At 43.7% G+C, this 20,169-nt stretch overlaps 2 protein-coding genes across 2 annotated transcripts in view; one reads left to right on the top strand and one right to left on the bottom strand.

Annotated features, from left to right (window-relative positions):
• The window catches only part of LOC130294017 (trypsin-like), a 37,644-nt gene that overhangs the window by 17,386 nt on the left and 89 nt on the right, over nucleotides 1-20,169 (bottom strand). Inside the window, exon 2 of the mRNA XM_056543378.1 lies at nucleotides 15,366-15,505. Within this exon, the coding sequence (XP_056399353.1) occupies nucleotides 15,366-15,372 (7 nt within the window). The 5' untranslated portion in view covers nucleotides 15,373-15,505. The remainder of the gene's footprint in view (nucleotides 1-15,365; nucleotides 15,506-20,169) is intronic.
• LOC130294018 (alpha-tectorin-like) lies at nucleotides 3,995-20,137 on the top strand. Its single transcript, XM_056543379.1, has 9 exons — nucleotides 3,995-4,124; nucleotides 10,735-10,798; nucleotides 11,187-11,225; nucleotides 14,428-14,460; nucleotides 14,647-14,777; nucleotides 15,566-15,847; nucleotides 16,012-16,149; nucleotides 19,075-19,234; nucleotides 19,609-20,137. The coding sequence occupies exons 2-9, from the start codon at nucleotides 10,768-10,770 to the stop codon at nucleotides 19,782-19,784; spliced, it is 990 nt and encodes a 329-aa protein (XP_056399354.1). The 5' UTR covers nucleotides 3,995-4,124; nucleotides 10,735-10,767; the 3' UTR covers nucleotides 19,785-20,137.

Below are 20,169 nucleotides of genomic sequence, written 5' to 3' on the forward strand. Positions count from 1 at the left end.
TTATTCCAGGATAGTTCAGAAGCAAGAGTACGGAATTGTACGGCGTACTCGCCAACGGAGGAATTACCCTGGACCAGGTTCAGCAGGGCAGTCTCAGCAGAAGAGGCTCGGGCAGGTTCCTCAAAGACACTTCGAATTTCCGAGAAGAAGGAGTGAACAGAGGCAGTGACGGGGTCATTGCGGTCCCAGAGCGGTGTGGCCCATGACAGGGCTTTTCCAGACAGGAGGCTGACTACGAAAGCCACCTTAGACCTTTCAGTGGGAAACTGGTCCGACATCATCTCCAAGTGCAGAGAACATTGCGAAAGGAAGCCACGGCAAAACTTAGAGTCCCCATTAAATTTGTCCGGCAAAGACAGGCGGAGGCTAGGAGTGGCCACTCGCTGCGGAAGGGGTGCAGGAGCTGGCGGAGGAGATGGTTGTTGCTGCTGTAGCTGAGACTGAACTTGCTGTAGCTGTGACTGTTGCTGCTGTTGCTGTGACTGGAGCTGCTGTAGCTGCGACTGGAGTTGCTGTGTCATGGTGGTCAAGTACGACAGCTGGTGCTCTTGTCGGGCGACCAATGTAGGGAGGTCGGCAGCAGCTGGCAGAGGAACTTCAGCGGGATCCATGGCCGGATCTACTGTCACGATGCCGGCTGGCAGGTAGTGGATCCTCTGTGCCAGAGAGGGATGGCAAGGACCGCGCTAGTGGACCGGTTCTAAGCCACTACAGGTTTTCACCAGAGCCCGCCGCAAAGCGGGATGGTCTTGCTGCGGCAGTAGTGACCAGGTCGTATCCACTAGCAACGGCTCACCTCTCTGGCTGCTGAAGATACTGAAGATAGGCGAGGTACAAGGGAGTAGGCAGTAGCAAGGTCGGACGTAGCAGAAGGTCGGGGGCAGGCGGCAAGGTTCGTAGTCAGGGGAGATAGCAAAAGTACTGGTACACAGGCTATTAAACACACAATACGCTTTCACAAGGCACAAGGGCAACAAGATCCGGCAAGGGAGTGCAAGGGAGGAGACTAGATATAGCCAGGGAACAGGTGGGAACCAATTAAGCTAATTGGGCCAGGCACCAATCATTGGTGCACTGGCCCTTTAAGTCTCAGGGAGCTGGCGCGCGCGCGCCCTAGAGAGCGGAGCCGCGCGCGCCAGCACATGACCGCAGGAGACGGGAACGGGTAAGTGACCTGGGATGCGATTCGCGAGCGGGCGCGTCCCGCTGTGCGAATCGCATCCCCAACGGCCATGGCAGAGCAGCGCTCCCGGTCAGCGCTGACCGGGGAGCTGCAGGGAGAAGGACGCCGTGAGCGCTCCGGGGAGGAGCGGGGACCCGGAGCGCTAGGCGTAACAGTCCTGGACTATAATACTCCACCTCCATCACTAATATCTGATCTACTAGGAGCCCAGTTCTGGACTGTAATACTCCACCTCCATCACTAATACCTGATCAACTAGGAGCACAGTCCTGGACTATAATACTCCACCTCCATCACTAATACCTGATCTACTAGGAGCACAGTCCTGGACTATAATACTCCACCTCCATCACTAATACCTGAACTACTAGGAGCACAGTCCTGGACTATAATACTCCACCTCCATCACTAATACCTGATCTACTAGGAGCCCAGTCCTGGACTGTAATACTCCACCTCCATCACTAATACCTGATCTACCAGGAGCACAGTCCTGGACTGTAATACTCCACCTCCATCACTAATACCTGATCTACTAGGAGCACAGTCCTGGACTATAATACTCCACCTCCATCACTAATACCTGAACTACTAGGAGCACAGTCCTGGACTATAATACTCCACCTCCATCACTAATACCTGATCTACTAGGAGCACAGTCCTGGACTATAATACTCCACCTCCATCACTAATACCTGATCTACTAGGAGCACAGTCCTGGACTATAATACTCCACCTCCACCTCCATCACTAATACCTGATCTACTAGGAGCACAGTCCTGGACTGTAATACTCCACCTCCATCACTAATACCTCATCTACCAGGAGCACAGTCCTGGACTATAATACTCCACGTCCACCTCCATTAATAATACCTGATCAACTAGGAGCACAGTCCTGGACTATAATAATCCACCTCCACCTCCATCACTAATACCTGATCTACTAGGAGCACAGTCCTGGACTATAATACTCCACCTCCACCTCCATCACTAATACCTGATCTACTAGGAGCCCAGTCCTGGACTATAATACTCCACCTCCATCACTAATACCTGATCTACTAGGAGCCCAGTCCTGGACTATAATACTCCACCTCCATCACTAATACCTGATCTACTAGGAGCCCAGTCCTGGACTATAATACTCCACCTCCATCACTAATACCTGATCTACTAGGAGCCCAGTCCTGGACTGTAATACTCCACCTCCATTACTAATACCTGATCTACTAGGAGCACAGTCCTGGACTATAATACTCCACCTCCATCACTAATACCTCATCTACCAGGAGCACAGTCCTGGACTATAATACTCCACCTCCATCACTAATACCTGATCTACTAGGAGCCCAGTCATGGACTGTAATACTTCACCTCCATCACTAATACCTGATCTACTAGGAGCACAGTCCTGGACTGTAATACTCCACCTCCACCTCCATCACTAATACCTGAACACACAGATGGAATAATCTCTCGCACCTACCACCTGTGCTTTTCCCATTCACTTAACTACCATTAATGTGACCACATCCAAGGTCCCAGGATACAGATTTGGCAGGAGATCCTTACTGAAGGTCCACGACCTGACACAACACTGCAGGATATAAACCAGCAAGACCATCACAAGGGGCATCAATAATATTATTTCATGAAGAAGTGGGAGTGATCTTAAAGTAACCACTATGCAAGATCCGTGACACAAAATCTTGTCTGGGTGAGGGGGGGGGGGGGGGGGTCTCCTAGAGAGGATTCACTGAAAATAACATGGGGTGGTAAGATATATGATGCTCAGAAGACCTTAAAGGGGGTGTCTAGGGAAAACTAACATTTTTCTCCATACACATACTATTCACCCCTCTCCTGGGGATCTTAGTAATCGAACCCCAACTGCAAAGCTTCAATCTTTGAAAAAACCCTTTAAAGTAAATGCCCACGATGTAAAAAACTGTGCCGATATTTCATGATCTATCCTCATAGTGGTCAGAGCGCTGTCTGTCTGACTTTTGAAATCTTCTGCATTGACAAAGCAGTAAAAGATACAATTCTGGCTGAGTATAATGAGATGACTCTGTTGCCCTTGTCCTAGTCTACACAACAAAGCTGTAAATGTGACTCTATGCTATAAAACTTTAACATTTTACTTAAAGGGGTACTCCACCTCTAGACATCTTATGCCCTATCCAAAGGATGGGGGATAAGATGGCTGATTACGCGGGTCCTGCCGCTTGGGACCCCCGCAATCTCCCTGCTGTACCCAGCGTTCCTATAGTCGGGTGTAGTGCTGGAGGCTCATTACGTCACGGCCACGCCCCCTCAATACAAGTCTATGGGTGGGGGCGTGACGCCCCCTCCCATAGACTTGCATTGAGGGGGCGTGGCCTTGATGTCACGAGTAGGGTGTGACCGTGACGTCACGAACCTCCGCCCCGCATTGTCAGTCATCCGGTACGGAGCGAAGTTTGCTCCGTGCACTGGATGTCTTGGGTGCCACAGCCAAGATCGTGGGGGTCCCCAGCAGCGGGACCCCGGCGATCAGACATCTTATCCCCTATCCTTTGGATAGGGGATATGATGTCTAGAGCGGGGTACCCCTTTAACTGACTAAAGCCCACTTGTGATGTCACAGCAGTCTTACCTGAATTGTGATGTCACAGTGGCTGGGGAATAAGCTGAGATAACATATATTGGACTATAGAAGCTAAATGCTGAATAGAGGAAGAATAATCCTGTTCTTTAGGATCGCAAATGGCCCCTATGTGGAAGCTTTACGGCTTTAATCTGGAGCGCGGGTAAACATTGCTGTGCATTTTCTCCTGTTGACTTAGTAGGATCGCTGCTCCTGAGGACCTGGGATTTAGAGTTGACAGCTCTGTTGACTTTGAGGGAAGAGATTGTTACAGGAACGTGTGAGAGTCACAGATACTGAAGCCACAAAGGTGAAATTCTCCAATATTGACTTAGACAGCGGTGTTAATAGGTATTAACTGTAAAACATTATAGAGCAAATAGATTTATAGTTGTTGTATAAAAAAGGTACAAAATCTGAATAATGTTCTGTTACGTCAGTATCCAATTTATGACATTGCACTAAATATATTATTTCCACCCTTGGATACCAGGGAGCTGAGGATAGATATCTTTAGTATAAAATACTCTCCCTTTTAAGGTATTATTGCTTTAGTTACAGCAAAATAAAGAAAAACATAGAAAATAACTAGTACTGAAAAGGACTTGGGGACTGGTGGACAATAAGCTAAACTTTAGTGATCAATGCCAGGCAGCAGCTGCCAAGGCTAATAAAGTCATGGGATGTATAGAGAGGCATAGAGGCTCAGGACAAGGATATAGTTTTGCCTTTGTATACAGTAAATCATTAGTCAGACCACATATGGAGTATTGTGTCCAATTCTGGGCCCCTGTATATAAGAAGGACATGGCCGAACTGGAGAGGATACAGAGGAGGGCGACAAAGATAATAATGATATGGGAGGATTACAGGACCAAGACAGGTGATCACTTGGGTTATTTAGTTTCGAGAAAAGACGTCTTAGGGGGATCTGGTCACAATGTACAAATATATGAAGGGACAGTATAGAAATCTTTTTTGGGAATCTTTTTTACCTAGGCCGATAACATGACTACGTCTAGAGGAAAGAAGGTTTCACCATCATCACAGACAGAGATTCTTTACTATCTGCCACATGATGTTGTGTAATGTCCCACTGCAGGGTCTCCCCATGTTGTTTCCAGAATGTTGTGTATACTGCTTTAAGGCCTTGAGAGTCTCCTAATGTATATGTAGTACAAAGGACCTGTGGGAGGTCTTAAGGACCTGTGTAAGTCTGTCACATGTTATGCAGTCACATGATTTGTTGTCACATGTTCTCCCAGAGAGCACCAGCTTAACATATGACCCGCAGCTTGACCAATGGGCCTTAGTCCAGCCCCCCCACTATAAAAAGGGGCAGCCATTACAATTCTCACTCTTCTGCTGCAAGTAGCTCATTGAGATCAAGTCTTTGTTGAGGAACAGTTAACACCAGAGATCTCAGTGCAAGTGATCAGCATCTGGAAGACCCCAAAAGCTACAGTCATTCCAGTAAGTCTCAAGTCTATGTCTGCTGTCACTGAAACTAGTCAAGTCCTGCATATAGTCAAGCCCAATCTCGAGTCAAGTTAATTACAAGTATATTGGTCCAGCAAGCTGCGAGGTCCTTCTGGGTTCCTGGCCACCTCTCTGGGAATCTGGCCTAGCTGTAAAGATAATTCCATCTGTCTTAAACTCAGTAAAGCCTTCGTTAAATCATAACTGGTTGTGGACTCTTCTTTCACTAATAGCCATTGGAATAGTGGAGATACCTTTGTGTGATTCCGGTACCCAAAATCACTCTGGCATCACGAACACTAGGGGTTAATACCATCTGATCCCGCTACCTACACCACTACACCAGTGGTCCTGCCATACACCGGTTGTTCAATCATAATGGAGGATTCTTTACTGTAAGAGCAGGGAGACTATGGAACTCTTTGCCACATGATATTATGATGTCTGACAGCCGTAACGCCCCCTCCCACGGACTTGCATTAATGGGGCGCGGGGGGGGGGGGGGAGCTGGCTCCAGCTTTCGTAACAGTTTGTTCCAAATGCTGAGCAGTGGACTACCCCTTTAAGGACAATGCATTTCTTAGGGCTCCTCCTCCTAGACCAAGACCTGATGAAGGATGGGGAGCCCTCAGAAACGCGTTGTCCTTAACCTGCACTTTGAAATACGTTGTCCTTAACCTGCACTTTGAAAGGTGTTGTCCTTAACCTGCACTTTGAAATGTACTTTTCCATTGAAAAATAAAAAAAATTAAAATATAAACAAGCTCTCATCCGGCTCTGGGTCTTAAGGAGGCACAAACGTAAGCGAAACATTTTAATTCTCCAGATGATTAGGAAGGGGTTAAGGAACCACTTCTTCAATGTGTGAGGCAATGAGATCCTCAGTCTGTCATGAGTGTATAAGCTTTATATTTCTGTACACAAGGAAATCCGTCTGACGTACTAAGTCTAAAGTAGACTACACTTAGTAAGCTCTTATGTATCTTGGAAACACGTCCTGTAACCTGCCACAATTCTCACTGTAAAGTGAAGAAGTAAAACAAAAGAAAAAAAAAACTATTTTGCAATAACTATGGCCAAGGTCCAACAACAACCACCCCGGGGGACAGGAACAGAAGCAATGAAAAGCTCTGTAGACTTCTGGGAAAATGTTATAGTCTCGTCTTAAAGGGAACCTTACTTCTACCATGTCATAGAGATACAATGCATTTGTCTTAATTCTTCTCTGCAGATCCTCTCAGGCTCAGTCAGGTTGTATGGTAACCATCGGTAGAAGCCATTTTCAGGTTTTTTTAAAGATGTTCCAATTGCGTTCCCGTCAGGGCTTTGGCTGGACCACTCAAGGACAGAGTTATCCCTAAGCCGCTCCTCTTGTCTTGGCCGTGTGCTTAGGGTCATTGTCTTGTTGGAAGGTGAATCTTCACCCCAGTCAGAGGTCCAGAGCTCTGGGTCAGGTTTTCATTAAGAACATCATTGTACTTTCCTCCATTCAGCTTTCCCTCAACCCTGAACAGTCTTCCTATCCCCACAGTATAATGCTGCCCCCACCATGATCACTGTAGGGATGGTATTTGGCAGATGATGGGCAGTGCCTGGTTTCCTCCAGACATGATGCTGCCCCCACCATGATCACTGTAGGGATGGTATTGGGCAGGTGATGGGCAGTGCCTGGTTTCCTCTAAACATGATGCTGCCCCCACCATGATCACTGTAGGGATGGTATTGGGCAGGTGATGGGCAGTACCTGGTTTCCCCCAGACATGATGCTGCCCCCACCATGATCACTGTAGGGATGGTATTGGGCAGGTGATGGCCAGTACCTGGTTTCCCCCAGACATGATGCTGCCCCCACCATGATCACTGTAGGGATGGTATTGGGCAGGTGATGGGCAGTACCTGGTTTCCCCCAGACATGATGCTGCCCCCACCATGATCACTGTAGGGATGGTATTGGGCAGGTGATGGGCAGTACCTGGTTTCCTCCAGACATGATGCTGCCCCCACCATGATCACTGTAGGGACGGTATTGGGCAGGTGATGGGCAGTGCCTGGTTTCCTCCAGACATGATGCTGCCCCCACCATGATCACTGTAGGGATGGTATTGGGCAGGTGATGGGCAGTGTCTGGTTTCCTCCAGACATGATGCTGCCCCCACCATGATCACTGTAGGGATGGTATTGGGCAGGTGATGGGCAGTGCCTGGTTTCCTCAATACATGATGCTGCCCCCACCATGATCACTGTGGGGATGGTATTGGGCAGGTGATCGGCAGTGCCTGGTTTCCTCCAGACATGATGCTTCCCCCACCATGATCACTGTAGGGATGGTATTGGGCAGGTGATGGGCAGTACCTGGTTTCCCCCAGACATGATGCTGCCCCCACCATGATCACTGTAGAGATGGTATTGGGCAGGTGGTGGGCAGTGCCTGGTTTCCTCCAGACATGATGCTGCCCCCACCATGATCACTGTAGGGATGGTATTGGGCAGGTGATGGGCAGTGCCTGGTTTCCCCCAGACATGATGCTGCCCCCACCATGATCACTGTAGGGATGGTATTGGGCAGGTGATGGGCAGTGCCTGGTTTCCTCCAGACATGATGCTGCCCCCACCATGATCACTGTAGGGATGGTATTGGGCAGGTGATGGGCAGTGCCTGGTTTCTTCCAGACATGATGCTGCCCCCACCATGATCACTGTAGGGATGGTATTGGGCAGGTGATGGGCAGTGCCTGGTTTCCTCCAGACATGATGCTGCCCCCACCATGATCACTGTAGGGATGGTATTGGACAGGTGATGGGCAATGCCTGGTTTCCCCCAGACATGATGCTGCCCCCACCATGATCACTGTAGGGATGGTATTGGGCAGGTGATGGGCAGTACCTGGTTTCCTCTATACATGATGCTGCCCCCACCATGATAACTGTAAGGATGGTATTGGGAAGGTGATGGGCAGTGTCTGGTTTCCTCCAGACATGATGCTGCCTCCACCATGATCACTGTAAGGATGGTATTGGGCAGGTGATGGGCAGTGCCTGGTTTCCTCCAGACATGATGCTGCCCCCACCATGATCACTGTAGGGATGGTATTGGGCAGGTGATGGGCAGTGCCTGGTTTCCTCCAGACATGATGCTGCCCCCACCATGATCACTGTAGGGATGGTATTGGGCAGGTGATGGGCAGTACCTGGTTTCTCCCAGACATGATGCTGCCCCCACCATGATCACTGTAGGGATGGTATTGGGCAGGTGATGGGCAGTACCTGGTTTCTCCCAGACATGATGCTGCCTCCACCATGATCACTGTAGGGATGGTATTGGGCAGGTGATGGGCAGTGCCTGGTTTCCCCCAGACATGATGCTGCCCCCACCATGATCACTGTAGGGATGGTATTGGGCAGGTGATGGGCAGTGCCTGGTTTCCTCTACACATGATGCTGCCCCCACCATGATCACTGTAGTGATGGTATTGGGCAGGTGAGGAACAGTGGCTATATAGCTGTGATAGCGGTCTAGTGAGGTGAAAACTGCTAGTAAGTTCTCTTTAAGAGCTTGTCACTGCCTTACAGCTCAGACGTTCCTGTCTTACTATGATGAAGTGTTAGATTAGAAATATTTTCTTTTAGATTTGATAAGAAAATATGGCAAGTCTGTTTGTTCACCTTTTGATTTTTTGTTTTCTCCAATCTAAATAACAATTATAAGATCTGAAGGGACCATTAGGAAACTAGGTCATGTGGACTGAGATATGAAAAGATCTCCATACATTACAAGTTGTGGGATTAGAACGAGTTGGGCTGGGAGCCTTCGAGAAAAAACACAAAGTGTGAAGGTCATATACATGTAACTGCAATAAAGGGGTACTCTGCTGCTCAGCATTCGGAACAAAATGTTCTGAACGCTCAGAGCCGGCGGCGGGGGCTTTTGACATCATGGCCCGCCCCTTTGTGCCGTCACGCCCCACCCCCTTAATGCAAGTCTATGGGAGGGGGCGTGGTGGCCGCATCCAGTTTCAGTAAAGAAACTTTCTAAGGTCCAGTTTTTGAGACATGTGAAGCTCAAAGCGCACATCAATCCCTTTCTGTTCTTACCTGTAACCATGACTGGACTGGCCTGGGGGATTCTCCGGCCCCGGCTCTGATGCAATAATGGGCCCCAAAGTTCCAGCATAGGACAAGCTCATTTTAAGGTGACTTCGGAGCCAATCTCAAATGTATATTTGGTCTATTTCTTATGATCTGTTTCAGTAATAACCTATGAGATCTCACTACTCATAGGTCCTATATGTGTAACAAAATAGTTTGTGAAGTTTTTGGAAGTTGATTTTTCAAATTAAAAGGGCTCTCCACCATAAGGTGACCTTAGTACTTACCTGCCAGACAGTAATGGACATGCTTAGGAAGGAACTGTGCTTGTATTGGGGCTAAATGTCTGTGTTGTGAGTCCAACATAATGCTGCTGCCTTCTTTTTGTGCAATGGCTATTACCTGTTGGAGTTCCCTTCCTCCAACTACAAGTCCCAGGATCCCTTGTTTGTAAGTGTGAGGTCACTTTTCTTTCCCCCCCCCCCCCCACCCAACACATCAGCCACCCCAACCATTACAGCACAGCTACCCTTCCATGCTGAGCAGTGCTGTAAACTACAATTCCCTACAGCCCTGTGGAGAGTGATCTCCCCCCCATCCATTGAAGCACTGCCATGCTCCCTTTCAACATCTGATAGTGATATAATGTCCCGGGCCGCACTGCAACCTGGGAAAACCTGAGAAGACACTAATTTTGTATGCTACTAAAAATAAACTTCTGGCCAAAAATCCCATAAGAATTTTGAGACCACCATCAAACACAGCTACAGACACTATAGGATGAACTGCACTAACTTTACAGCCCCTCGTAGTACAGTCAAATAAAGAAAAAATCCTGAAATACCCCTTTAACAATATTTCTGTTATCTTCTACTTTGTACATCAAGGGCAAAAGATAAAAAGGATCTATTAAATTGTCAGTAACATTTATTGTCAGTAACTCTTTACGCTATCTCAGTTTTGGCTCGGAAATATTAGAACTTGCAGAATTGTAGTATATGGTGAATCATTGTTTGATAAGGGCAGAGCGGTGAGAGCAACGACAATGTGGCGGTACTACATTACTATATAAATACATCAATATTATTGTACGGTCTATGTACACATCTTCACACATGCAAGGCTTAAGATTTGGTTAAACATTGTGTCCGCACCCCCCGGACCCATAATGTATAAAACCCCATTCTGCCAGAGTGTCCACAGACTGTGACCGATCGGACTGCACAGAGGTAAGAGCGTTCACAAGGGGGTCCTCCAGCTCCACCATATTCCCATGGTGGGCGCTCGGTCTCACCTGGTCAGGTGGTCGCTATCACCTAGAATACAACATTTTACAGATAGTTTCTCCTCATCAGTATTTCAGATTGAGCTCAGCCAACCTCAGGACCATGATGCGAGTGACTACATTGCTGCTGCTTGGTAAGTGCTGCAAACATTTCTAAATGTAAAAAAACAACATAAATATAAATAAATGAATGAATGATTGAATAAAAAATAAGTAAATCAATAAATGTGTAAGTAAATAAGTGAGTAAATAAGTAAATAAAAAGTAATTAAGTAAATAAATAAATAAATATGTAAGTAAATAAGTGAGTAAAAATGTAAATAAAAAGTAATTAAGTAAATAAATAAATATGTAAGTAAATAAGTGTGTAAATAAATAAATAAAAAATAAGTAAATAAATAAATAAATATGTAAGTAAATAAGTAAATAAAAAGTAATTTAGTAAATAAATAAATAAGTAAATAAGTAAGTAAATAAGTAAATAAAAAAGTAAATAAATAAATTGTTTTGTTTTTTGGACAGTTTTGGTTTCAGAGATCGAGCGCGGATGGGCAGATTCACGTAAGAACAATTTTATAACCAAATTTTTGGAGTATTTGCATGTGATCTGATGTGTTTTTTTGTTTTGTTTGTTTTTTCCTTTTTTATGTAAACAGAACCACCGTTGTATCCTCCTTATATCACAGAACATACATTCGGCCCATACATTTAAAGTTTGAACTGTGCAATTTTTTGAAGAAAGTCATGTAGCAGCATTTAATAAGGGAGTGTTTTCCAAACAGTGTGCCTCCAGCTGTTGCAAAACTACAACTCCTAGCATGGCCCGGACAGCCAAAGGCTGTCCGGGCCATGCTGGGAGTTGTGGTTTTGCAACAGTTGGAGGCACACTGTTTGTAGAACACTGATCTTAAAATAGGCTTTACGACAAGCCCCATGGACATAGATGACAATAGACAGAAGCTGTCCCATTGAGATGAATGGGAAACTTTACTGGGTGCGTTCTGTGACCTGTGCAAATCTCATTTCATAGAGATGGAAAAACCTTTCATAAGTCTTTTGAGGAATGCATCATCAGAAAATGATCTATTGTTTAAATAAAGTTTTTTTCTAATGTTAAACATATATCTAAGAATTTTTAGTGATTTTTTTTTTTTTTCTAATTTTCTGTTTTACTATTTATATTTTAAAACAATCCTAAAATCTTGCATAAGTCTTTAGAGGGAGTGTGCATCAGAAAATTATCTGTTGTTTAAATAAAAAATATGTTTAACCTTAAAAAAAACTTTATCTAAACAATAGATACATTTTCTGATGACACACTCCCTCTAAAGATTTATGCAAGATTTTAGGATTATTTTAAAATATAAATAGTAAAACAGAAAATTAGAAAAAAAAAATCACCAAAAATTCTTAAAAAATATGTTTAACCTTAAAAAGAAAACTATAAGAATTTTTGGTGTTTTTTTTTATTTTCTGTTTTACTATTTCTATTTTAAAATAATCCTAAAATCTTGCATAAGTCTTTAGAGCAGTGTTTCCCAACCAGGGTGCCTCCAACTGTTGCAAAACTACAACTCCCAGCATGCCAGCATGCTGGGAGTTCACCATCTGGAGCCCCCCTGGTTGGGAAACACTGCTTTTAGAGGGAATGTGTCATCAGAAAATGATCTATTGTTTAAATAAGGTTTTTTTTTATGTTAAACTAATTTTATTAATTTTCTGTTTTACTATTTATATTTTAAAATAATCCCCAAATCTTGCATACGTCTTTAGAGGGAATGTGTAATCAAAAAATTATCAAATGTTTAAATAAATGGGTTTTTTTTAAGGTAAAACATATTTTTAAAGAATTGTTGGTGATTATTTTTTTGTGTTTTTCTATTTATATTTTAAAATAATCCTAAAATCTTGCAGTTTTCAGTCTGACCACTAGGTCTAAAACTAAGCTGAGACTTTCTGTTTTGTCTGGGATGATAAGGAGGAGGATGCTGGAAAGTGATCTGTACAGCAGATTTGCAAATTACTTCTATAAAAAAAATCTTAATCCTTCCAGTACTTAATAGCAGCTGTATAATACAGAGAAAGGTGTTTTTTTTTTTTTAGATTTCCTTTCTGTCATGACCACAGTGCTCTCTGCTGACACCTCTGTCCGTTTCAGGAACTGTCCAGAGCAGGAGAGGTTTGCTCTGGGGATTTTCTCCTGCTCTGGACAGTTCCTGAAATGCACAGAGGTGGCAGCAGAGAGCACTGTGGCTGTGACAGAAAAGAAATTCAAAAAGAAAAGAATTTCCTCTGTAGTATAATGCTGCTAATAAGTACTGGAAGGATTAAGAATTTTTAATAGAAGTAATTTACAAATATTTGAAACTTTCTGGCACCAGTTAAAAAAAAAAAAAAGGTTTCCACCGGAGTACCCCTCTAAACTACAGCATTCCTCATTCATTTCCTTAAAGGGGTTAATCAGGATTAGAAAAACACAGCTAATTTCTTTCAAAAACAGCTCCCTGTTTGTCTCCAGGTTGGGTGTGGTATTACAACTTGGCTCCATTCACTTCAATGGAACTGAGCTGCAGAACCACACCCAACCTGGAGACAGACAGGGAGCTGTTTTTGAAAGAAAGTAGCTCTGTTTTTCTAATACTGGATAACCCCTTTAAAGGGGTACTCCAGTGGAAAACATTTCTTCTTTTTTATATCAACTGGTTCCAGAAAGTTAAACAGATTTGTAAATTACTTCTATTAAAAGATCTTAAACCTACCAGTACTTATCAGCTGCTGAAGTTGAATTGTTCCTTTCTGTCTGACCCCAATGCTCTCTGCTGACACCTCTGTCTGTCTCAGGAACTATCCAGAGAAGAAGAAAATCCCCATAGCAAACCTCTACTGCTCTGGACAGTTCTGGAAACAGACAGAGGTGTCAGCAGAGAGCACTGTGGTCAGACAGAAAAGAACAACTCAACGTCATCAGTGGACAAGTACTGGTAGGATTAAGATTTTTTAATAGAAGTAATTTAAAAATCTGTAAAACTTTCTGGAGCCAGTTGATATGAAAAAAAAAACAGTTATTCACTGGAATACCCCTTTAACATTTGATGTTGGAGAAAAGTCAAAGAAAACCCTACGCAATGGATTATTGGTCTGTCACACCTAAATCTCCAAAATTGTATAGCCAGATTAAAGGAGTACTCCGGTGAAAAACTTTTTTCTTTTAAATCAACTGGTGGCAGAAAGTTAAACATATCTGTAAATGACTTCTATTAAAAAATGTTAATCCTTCCAGTACTTATAAGCTGCTGAATGCTACAGAGAAAATTCCTTTCTTTTTGGAACACTGATGACCTCACGAGTACAGTTCTCTCTGCTGACATCTCTGATACATAGCAGATGTATGCTAAGGGCAGCATGGTGGCTCAGTGGTTAGCACTGCTGCCTTGCAGTACTGGGGACTTGAGTTCAAATCCCACTAAGGACAACAATAAATAAAGCTTTATTATTACTATAATAATGTCAGCAGAGAGAACTGTGCTTGTGATGTCATCAGAGAGCATTCCAAAAAGAAAAGAATTTCCTCTGTAGTATTCAGCAGCTAATAAGTACAGGAAGGATTAAGATTTTTTAATAGAAGTAATTTACAAAAAATTTTGTCTTTCTGCCACCAGTTGATTTAAAAGAAAAAAGGTTTTCACCGGAGTACCCCTTTAAGATTTAACATTTACCTAAATATTACTTTAAAATAACAATTATTTTCCCCATTCTCATCTAGAACAAGTCCAGCAAAACTCTGCTGAAGATGTGGGTATGTAAAAAAAATGTAAAAAATAAAATTAAATAAAAATAAATAAATAAATAAATAAATAAAAAAAAAATTATATATATATATATATATATATATATATATATATATATATATATATATACAAAAACACTGTAGTCTACATGCACGCCTTCTCGGTAGACTTACTTGTTGTTTTCCGTGATCTAGACAATGTTCTCTATCCATACGGTCCCGCTCAGGGTGACAAATTGAACCCCGCAGAAGATGATGGAACATCCGGTGAAATCCCGCTCTCCAGAGAATTTAAATTTTTTGGCAAAAGTTACAAATCTCTTCACGTACGTGACGTTGTATTTTCCATTATCTTTGTGATATTTTTTGTAATCCCTCGAATAGTTTTTTTTTTATTTTTTTTATTTTTATTTATTTCATAACTACTTTTCACCTGTCGACCAATGTGGAGACCGTGGTATAAAAATATCATCATACCACCTCATTTATCACATTCATCTAGTAGAAAGTCTTCAGAGCAAAGCTCCTTGGGGAAAAGAAAAGTACAAAATAGCTTTTCCCTAGAAGGTAGAGAACTATCTCTCTAGTGCAGTGGTCTTCAACCTGCGGACCTCCAGATGTTGTAAAACTACAACTCCCAGCATGCCCGAACAGCCAACGGCTGTCCGGGCATGCTGGGAGTTGAAGTTTTGCAAAAGGGAAGCCTTGATTTACCTTTCATGATCAGTGTGGATCCTCTGGAGGAGGCAGACAAGTTTTGGTTGTCCGGGCATGCTGGGAGTTGTAGTTCCGCAAAAGGGAAGCCTTGATTTACCTTTCATGATCAGTGTGGATCCTCTGGAGGAGGCAGACAGGTTTTGGCTGTCTGAGCATGCTGGGAGTTGAAGTTTTGCAAAAGGGAAGCCTTGATTTACCTTTCATGATCAGTGTAGATCCTCTGGAGGAGGCAGACAGGTTTTAGCTGTCCGGGCATGCTGGGAGTTGTAGTTTTGCAACATCCGGAGGTCCGCAGGTTGATGATCACTGCGTCTAGTGCCATCTAGATGAAGATGCCCTGTAAGACAATATCAATCAAAATTGAAATAAATTGATTTTTTTAAATATTTTTTTGCAGGTGAATAACAATGGAGTGATCTCATTCAACATGGCCGTCTCCCAATACACCCCGGATCCGTTCCCCCTCACTAATGGGGAAGCATTTGTTACTCCCTACTGGGGGGATGTGGACAATGATTTGGGGGGCAACGTGTGGCATAGGGAAAGCACAGACCCCGATCTCCTGCACAGGATATCAGAGGACATGGCGCAGCACCTGCCAAATCTCCACTTTAAGGCCACTTGGGCATTCGTCGCCACATGGGACAAAGTAGCCTATTATGGGTCTGCATCTAAAAAGGTCAGATATTATGAATGTAATGATGTCCATAGGGGGGGGGGGGCAATATACTGCTCCTGTACTGTGGCCCCTGATCACTTTGTGTGGCCCTGAGATCACATCATGTTTCCTCCAGTAATGTATAATGACCAATTATTGCTCTTTTATGTTATTTTTTGTATTAGGTGAACACGTTCCAGGCCGTCCTCACCACTGATGGATTCAATTACATCGCCATCTTAAATTATGGAGAAATCCAGTGGACAACTGGGACCGCCAGTGAGGGAGACCCTGAGACTGGATTGGGTGGAATCCCTGCTCAGGTATCTATCCCATATCTATCTATCTCATATCTATCTATCTCATATCTATCTATCTCATATCTATCTCATATATATCTATCTATCTCATATCTATCTCATATCTATCTCATATCTATCTATCTCATATCTATCTCATATCTATCTATCTATCTCATATCTATCTTTCTCATATCTATCTATCTCATATCTATCTCATATATATCTATCTATCTCATATCTATCTATCTATCTATCTCATATCTATCTATCTCATATCTATCTATCTATCTATCTATCTATCTATCTCATATCTATCTATCTATCTCATATCTATCTCATATCTATCTATCTATCTCTATCTATCTCATATCTATCTATCTCATATCTATCTATCTATCTATCTATCTATCTCATATCTATCTCATATCTATCTATCTATCTCATATCTATTTATCTATCTCATATCTATCTATCTATCTATCTCATATCTATTTATCTCATATCTATCTCATATCTATCTATCTATCTCATATCTATCTCCTATCTATCTCATATCTATCTATCTATCTCATATCTATCTATCTCATATCTATCTCATATCTATCTCATATCTATCTCATATCTATCTATCTATCTATCTCATATCTATCTATCTACCTATCTATCTCATATCTATCTCATATCTATCTCATATCTATCTATCTATCTCATATCTATCTATCTACCTATCTATCTCATATCTATCTATTTATCTATCTATCTCATATCTATCTATCTATCTATCTATCTCATATCTATCTATCTATCTTATATCTATCTATCTCATATCTATCTATCTCATATTTATCTATCTCATATCTATCTAAAACTAATTATAATCAGATACTGGTCCATATTCTTTTCTTTTTATCACAAAATATAAGATTACATAAATAAATAAAGTATTTCTAGACATGCTGCAAAGCAGCCAAGGGCACCATAGGAACCTGTAGTGTGGAGCTGACTCATTGCCGTCTGTGGCAGTGTTATGGGCACGCTCTTCTATGGCAGTGTTATGAGCATGCTCTTCTATGGCAGTGTTATGGGCATGCTCTTCTATGGTAGTGTTATGGGCATGCTCTTCTGTGGGAGTGTTATGGGCATGCTCTTCTGTGGCAGTGTTATGGGCATGCTCTTCTGTGGGAGTGTTATGGGCATGCTCTTCTGTGGCAGTGTTATGGGCATGCTCTTCTATGGCAGTGTTATGGGCATGCTCTTCTATGGCAGTGTTATGGGCATGCTCTTCTATGGCAGTGTTATGGGCATGCTCTTCTGTGGCAGTGTTATGGGCATGCTCTTCTATGGCAGTGTTATGGGTTTGCTCTTCTATGGCAGTGAAATGGGCATGCTCTTCTATGGCAGTGTTATGGGTATGCTCTTCTGTGGCAGTGTTATGGGCATGCTCTTCTGTGGCAGTGTTATGGGCATGCTCTTCTATGGCAGTGTTATGGGCATGCTCTTTTATGGCAGTGTTATGGGCATGCTCTTCTGTGGCAGTGTTATGGGCATGCTCTTCTATGGTAGTGTTATGGGCATGCTCTTCTGTGGCAGTGTTATGGGCATGCTCTTCTGTGGCAGTGTTATGGGCATGCTCTTCTATGGCAGTGTTATGGGTCTGCTCTTCTATGGCAGTGTTATGGGCATGCTCTTCTGTGGCAGTGTTATGGGCATGCTCTTCTGTGGCAGTGTTATGGGCATGCTCTTCTGTGGCAGTGTTATGGGCATGCTCTTCTGTGGCAGTGTTATGGGCATGCTCTTCTGTGGCAGTGTTATGGGCATGCTCTTCTGTGGCAGTGTTATGGGCATGCTCTTCTGTGGCAGTGTTATGGGCATGCTCTTCTATGGCAGTGTTATGGGCATGCTCTTCTATGGCAGTGTTATGGGCATGCTCTTCTATGGCAGTGTTATGGGCATGCTCTTCTGTGGCAGGGTTATGGGCATGCTCTTCTGTGGAAGTGTTATGGGCATGTTCTTCTGTGGCAGTGTTATGGGCATGCTCTTCTGTGGCAGTGTTATGAGCATGCTCTTCTGCTGCAGTGTTATGGGCATGCTCTTCTGTGGCAGTGTTATGGGCATACTCTTCTGTGGCAGTTTTATGGGCATGCTCTTCTATGGCAGTGTTATGGGCATGCTCTTCTATGGTAGTGTTATGGGCATGCTCTTCTGTGGCAGTGTTATGGGCATGCTCTTCTATGGTAGTGTTATGGGCATGCTCTTCTATGGTAGTGTTATGGGCATGCTCTTCTGTGGCAGTGTTATGGGCATGCTCTTCTATGGTAGTTTTATGGGCATGCTCTTCTATGGCAGTGTTATGAGCATGCTCTTCTATGGCAGTGTTATGGGCATGCTCTTCTATGGTAGTGTTATGGGCATGCTCTTCTGTGGCAGTGTTATGGGCATGCTCTTCTATGGTAGTGTTATGGGCATGCTCTTCTGTGGCAGTGTTATGGGCATGCTCTTCTATGGCAGTGTTATGGGCATGCTCTTCTGTGTCAGTGTTATGGGCATGCTCTTCTGTGTCAGTGTTATGGGCATGCTCTTCTGTGGCCGTGTTACGGGCATGCTCTTCTATGGTAGTGTTATGGGCATGCTCTTCTGTGGCAGTGTTATGGGCATGCTCTTCTATGGTAGTGTTATTGGCATGCTCTTCTGCAGAGGTCACTGTGCAGGGAGGGGGAGGAAGGGAGTTGTGACTATCAATGATCATGTATAGTGAATGGTGGATTCATTGTCATCCTGTCTGTGAAGTTGTGAGGAGTGATCTGGAAGGTTTATGCTGCAGATTTCAGTGTAAACTAAATGACTGAACAGAGCATCAAATCTGCAGCTTCAAATATGCACAGGATATTTTATATGGGAACAGACGATTAAGAAAAGTCTTCTCCAATGATATCAATGTCATTGCAGGCTGGATTTAATAGCGGAGACGAAACTCATTACTTCAATATCCCCGGATCCAGAACCAATGAGATCCTGAACATCCCGTCCACGTCCAATGTCAACTATCCAGGACGATGGGTGTTCCAGGTCGATGAATTCAAGGTTGCTGGAGGCTGCACTTTTCAAGGTATCTATCGATTTATCTTTCATATCTGTCTCAAACCACACATCCATCCATAATACCAATGACATTATGGATGGAGCCTATATCCAACTACAAGTTCCCCTGAAGACCATATGTAATGATTTCATAAGGGAAGGTGCCCTATAGCCCATTGCATTGATCTAGAATGGTGTCGGCTTCTTTACCCCCTTCGTGGTGTTGTAGGGAAATTCACCACTTTCTGCCATGTTTCGCTGCAGATTACAGATCATCACCAGGGGGTCCCTATTGGGCAGACATGGAGATTTCAGCAGAGAACCCCTTTATACACCTCTGAAGGCCTGCAGTCATGGCCGCTCATAAGATGTTCTTCAGTCTTCACTTTTTCTCTATCACAGGAAAGTTTGCTAAAGAAGGAGAAGATTTCTGGAAAGAAGCGGCCTGTAATACGAAGTGCACCTGTAAGGACGGCAAAGTGTGCTGCAAAAAGGAGGCCTGCCCCGAGTCCACCACCTGCGAAGCCTCCGGATCCTTCTTCACCTGCAAGATAAAGGATCAGGAGATCTGCTACTAAGATGGCCGACCTCCCCACCGCCCCGACCTTGTGTGCCCTAAAAAGTCTGACGCTCAACCTCTTTACTAGTGCTCATGGTTTCCAACAAGCAGTCAGCGGCCACCAAAACTACAAGACCCCCAGAGGTCACATGACGAGGGGAGGAGACTCTTGTTATCCTCGTTCCCCTTTGTGGTGGAGACCCCTTTATTGTCCATGGACCCCCTTATATCCCCCCCATTAGTCACTATGTAATCCAATAATAAACCACCCAGATAACCGTTGCTATGGGATACAGCATAAGTACTTCAAATACCTGTCACCATAGCAACACATACTATGTACTGATTAGATGTAGAGCATCATGTGACCAATAAAATGCTTCTAACCAGACATGGTGTTCTCT

The sequence above is a fragment of the Hyla sarda genome, chromosome 10 (genome assembly GCF_029499605.1).
Source record: "Hyla sarda isolate aHylSar1 chromosome 10, aHylSar1.hap1, whole genome shotgun sequence".
Lineage (NCBI taxonomy): Eukaryota > Metazoa > Chordata > Amphibia > Anura > Hylidae > Hyla > Hyla sarda.